At 36.0% G+C, this 4,960-nt stretch overlaps 1 protein-coding gene across 1 annotated transcript; it reads right to left on the reverse strand.

Moving 5' to 3' along the window:
- Window positions 1-459: 459 nt before the first annotated feature.
- LOC138657977 (olfactory receptor 1G1-like) lies at window positions 460-4,680 on the reverse strand. The gene is made up of 2 exons (XM_069745565.1): window positions 4,577-4,680; window positions 460-1,594 (listed from the first exon to the last, which is right to left on the reverse strand). Exon 2 carries the CDS (start codon window positions 1,590-1,592, stop codon window positions 645-647), a length of 948 nt encoding a protein of 315 aa, XP_069601666.1. The 5' UTR covers window positions 1,593-1,594; window positions 4,577-4,680; the 3' UTR covers window positions 460-644.
- Window positions 4,681-4,960: the final 280 nt, after the last annotated feature.

The following is a 4,960-nucleotide window of genomic DNA, read 5'->3' on the forward strand; positions in this document are numbered from 1 at the left end:
TTGTGAAAAAAGTTAAATGTTAATTTTTATTTAAACATTCCAAAAATTCCTGTGAAACACCTGAAGGGTTAATAAACTTCTTGAATGTGGTTTTAAGAACCTTGAGGGGTGTAGTTTTTAGAATGGTGTCACACTTGGGTATTTTCTATCATATATACCCCTCAAAATGACTTCAAATGAGATGTGGTCCCTAAAATAAAATGGTGTTGTAAAAATGAGAAATTGCTAGTCAACTTTTAACCCTTATAACTCGCTAACAAAAAAAAATTTTGGTTCCAAAATAGTGCTGATGTAAAGTAGACATGTGGGAAATGTTACTTATTAAGTATTTTATGTGACATATCTCTGTGATTTAATTGCATAAAAATTCAAAGTTGGAAAATTGCGAAATTGTCAAAATTTTTGCCATATTTCCGTTTTTTTCACAAATAAACGCAGGTAATATCAAAGAAATTTTAAGCATTATCGTGAAGTACAATATGTCATGAGAAAACAATGTCAGAATCACCGGGATGCGTTCCAGAGATATAACCTCATAAAGGGACAGTGGTCAGAATTGTAAAAATTGGCCCGGTCCATAACGTGCAAACCACCCTTGGGGGTAAAGGGGTTAAAATAACAATTTGGAAGGTTTGGTTATACCATTATTGTATTCTCACTCTACAAATATTTGACCTTACAACGAGTTGTCTTATAGATCTTCTTATATCTTTGTTTCGCAAGGTATATATAATGGGGTTCAATGCTGGGGTTATGACTGTAAAAATCATAGCTGCCACCCTGTCTTTTTCAATCGTATTTTCGGATGCAGGTCCAAGGTAGATACATATGGCTGTCCCATAGTACAAGATGACAATAAGAAAGTGTGAGGAACATGTTGAAAAGGCTTTGGATCTTCCATCAGAAGAACGTATCTTCATAAGATATTTCATAATAAAGCAATAGGACAGCATGAGCATGGCAAAAGCAAAAGTGCTAAAGATACCAGTGACGGCAGCTAAAATTACCTCATTGATATAAGTGTCAGTACATGCCAACTTTATCACTGGTTTAATATCACAGAAAAAGTGTTTAACTATATAGCCACTGCAAAAAGGAAGTATTGATGACATGACCACATGCATTGACGTAATAATTAGGCAGACACTCCATGAGCCGAATACAAGTTGGATGCAAGTTATTTTCCTCACAATGGTGACATATCGTAAAGGGTAACAAATTGCAATGTAGCGGTCAAATCCCATGACAGCTATGATAACCCCTTCTGTACATCCAAAAATGTGGAAAAAGAACATCTGAGTGAAACATCCATTCAAAGAAATATTGTTCTGTACCCAAAACCCAACCATCATCTTGGGGACTGTGGCAGAGGAAATACACATGTCCACAAAAGACAGGCTAGCCAGGAAGAAATACATAGGAGAATGAAGGTTTAGATCTTTAATTACTAAAGAAAAAATGGTGAGATTGCCCAAGATGTTTAGAAGGTAGAAGAAGACCACGAGGAAAAAAAGTAACTTCTGAAGCCATATTAAGTCAGTGATAGGCAAAAGTACGAAAAAAGTTGGAGATGAACAATTCAGCCTTTGCATTGCTAGATGTGAAAGAAGAGTAGATGAAGAAAAACAGAATTCATTATCACATGGTGGCAAGTGTCTACAATGGACTCATCATTAGTCTGAATTTCTATAGTTTAATTACTTTTAAAATCTGATACCTTATCCTATATAAAGTACATGCAAACAAAACACATACATATTAACATACCACATACTGTTAAGTAGTGAGAGTTGTCTCCCAAACACGATCATTTCTGTTCATGTCTAAGTACAATTCTGGATAATAGGGCTTACTAGTGCAAACTCCATAGTAGGGTTACACTAAGTTGGAGATAATGGTTAAGCAGGCCCATAAGAGTAATGGTTAAGTAAATAAGGCAGCACACTGCAGCGCTAGAACATGCAAACTTGAAAAACGAAATTTGAACTGCATTACTGCACTAGAAATATGAAAAATGAGAGCGTTTAGCGCATAAAAATGGCCAATTTTATGTGTACCTGGTAGCCCCTTTACGGCATCTCTCTTTTTTGAAACATAAGAGTAATGGTGTCCCAAATAAAAGACTTAGTATGCCCAATGACCCATGGAAGCGCTTTGCCATATACAGAATTGGTTGACATGCACCAATTTTAAATGAGAACTGTACTTTCAACTATTTTCAAATAAATCAATAGTTAAACCATTTATAAATCAGTTTGTGACATATTTTATCACATAATTCTTATTTCTCCAATTTTTCTCCTACCCACCATCCATTCTGAAAAAAGCAGCTTAAATCTATCTTGCTCAAGACAAGACAGTGAGGTGTCAGGTTACACCTCCAATTATGCTCTATAGGAAGGCGAGTAGAGAGAAGTAAGGAGTAGAGTGAGAACACAGGCAAGTGGAGAAACAGAATGATTGTGCTGAATTTTCCCAATATCAGCATCAGCCACAGCTCCTCACTGTCAGAGCTGCAAAGTACAGTTTCTATTACCGCTGACACCAAAAAAAGCTTGATCAGATTGTGCCTGGTATCACACCCCACCAATCAGACATTGATGACCTATCCTAAGGATAGGCCATCAATGTTAAACATCCAGGAAAACACATTTTAGAAAATTGCACTAAGTCTTGGTCTGCAATTTTGCAATCTTCATTCGCTCATTCATTTTCAGACCTCCTGATATGCAGTTTGTAGTCATTCATATTACAGATATTTCTATTGTGGGTGTCCCTTCCAGTAGGATAGGTTGGATGTGAGGTGCGAGAGTTCCAGAATACTGCTGTATTCTTTAGCTCATATACAGTTGTGCTCAAAAGTTTACATAACACATTTTTTTTCCTCTCATGGTTAGTGGTTGGGTGAAACCAATTCTTGTCAAACTACTGTTTTCTCTTTTTAAATCATTATGACAACCCAAAACATCCAAATGACCTTGATTAAAAGTTCACATACCCTGGTGATTTTGGCCTGATAACATGCATAGAAGTTGACACAAATGGGTTTGAATGGCTACTAAAGATAACATCCTCATCTGTGACCAGTTTGCTTGTAATCAGTGTGTCAATAAAAGCTGAGTGAGTTTCTGGGATCCAGACAGACTCTTGCATCTTTCATCCAGCCACTGACGTGGCTAGATTGTGAGTTATGGGGAAAGCAAAAGAATTGTCAACGTATCTATGGGAAAAGATAGTTGAAATGTATAAAACAGGAAAGGGATGCAGAAAGATATCCAAGGAATTGATCATGCCAGTCAGCAGCATCCAAACTGTGATTAACAAATGGAAAATCAGGGGCTCTGCAAAAACAAAAGCAGAAAAAAGTGAAGATTCTGGAGTTGCCATCTCAGTCTCCTGACCTCAATATCATTGAGCCACTCTGGGGAGATCTCAAGCGCGCAGTTCATGCTAGACAGCCCAGAAATTTACAGGAACTGGAGGCTTTTTACCAAGTAGAGTGGGCAGCTTTACCACCTGAGAAAATAAAGAACCTCATCCACAACTACCACAAAAGACTTCAAGCTGATGTTAGAGGGGACAATACACAGTATTAGGAAATGGGGTAAGTGAACTTTTTTTCAGGGTCATTTGGATGTTTTGGGCTGTCATTATGATTTAAAAAGAGAAAACACAGTAGTTTGACAATAAATGGCTTCACCCAACCACTAACCATGAGTGTAAAAAAAATGTTGGTGTCATCATTCATATTCTCTGAAAAAAGGCCAAGAAAGCAAAAATTCTGCCGGGTTATGTAAACGTTTGAGCACAACTGTATCAGTACAGCTTCTATCATGCACTAATTTCTACTTTTTGTGTTTTCCTGTATTTTCTGTAACCCCAGAGATATATTATTTTCTCCCCACTGCAGATATGTGGAAAACCCATTCCCTCCAGCTATTTCTAACATCAAGAGAAGGAAAAGAAAAAGCAGAAACAGCCTTTAGAATTAGGAGCAATATATCTAATGGATTTATAACATCTCTGCAAAGGCAATGAGAAAGAAACACTAATAGACAATTTGCAGCAACAAATTGGTAGAAAAATTTTAATGATTGCTACTTGCCATCTTCTCTATGTCAGTTTTATACTTTCAAGGGTAATCATAAATCAAGTTCTTTCATCTCAAATTAATTGTGAGAGGGAAAACTCAGTTAAAGGCTCTTTTTGTTTTCCAAAATTAGATATTATTAAAAACAGTAAATGTGAAACTTTCTGTACTATGCAAGGATTGCTGACTCGTTTTTTCAACTTAACTCATCTTGAGATTTTCTGTTGGGTCTGTAGATCTTGGTTGCTTTGCAGATTATCCTTACTAATCAGTGTATCTTAAGTTGATGTATCAATTTGTGGAGAAATAGAATGAGCACTATCGGAAGTTAAAGAAAGGGTGGAAACTGTAGGACACCTTTTAAAGCAATTTCTATAAAAAAAATTAAGTAAAATAAAAGTCCAATTTTATAAAAAAAAAAACCATACCAGATGATAAGGACCACAATTGAAATTATATTTACTTATATGATGTTTAGCCATTTACCAAAATTCCTTGAAATTTAGCTGGAAATTGAACTGTAATAGAGATTTGCATTTGAAAAATAATGGTGGTCAGAGTTTGCATCAGTAGTTATCCGAATGATAGATTTCCATACTACTAGAACTGTAATAATATTACAGATGTCAGAGGGTTGAAGACCAATGCTCAGTGTATGCAGTTGGCCTCCAGCCCAGGGTATACATGTGTTTTCACTGTCCCCTATGTGGATGAAACATACAGTAATGAGCTCGAAAAAGCCTCTGAGATTAATTGAGCATTATGAGAATTGGTGCAATGGGACCTTCACAGAAAAATATTGTTGAATTAAAATTAGGTAATCTTTGAAATATTGAAAATATTGCATAATAAGAATTAGAAATGTGTGAG

This window comes from Ranitomeya imitator, chromosome 1 (genome assembly GCF_032444005.1).
Source record: "Ranitomeya imitator isolate aRanImi1 chromosome 1, aRanImi1.pri, whole genome shotgun sequence".
In the NCBI taxonomy this organism is placed as follows: domain Eukaryota; kingdom Metazoa; phylum Chordata; class Amphibia; order Anura; family Dendrobatidae; genus Ranitomeya; species Ranitomeya imitator.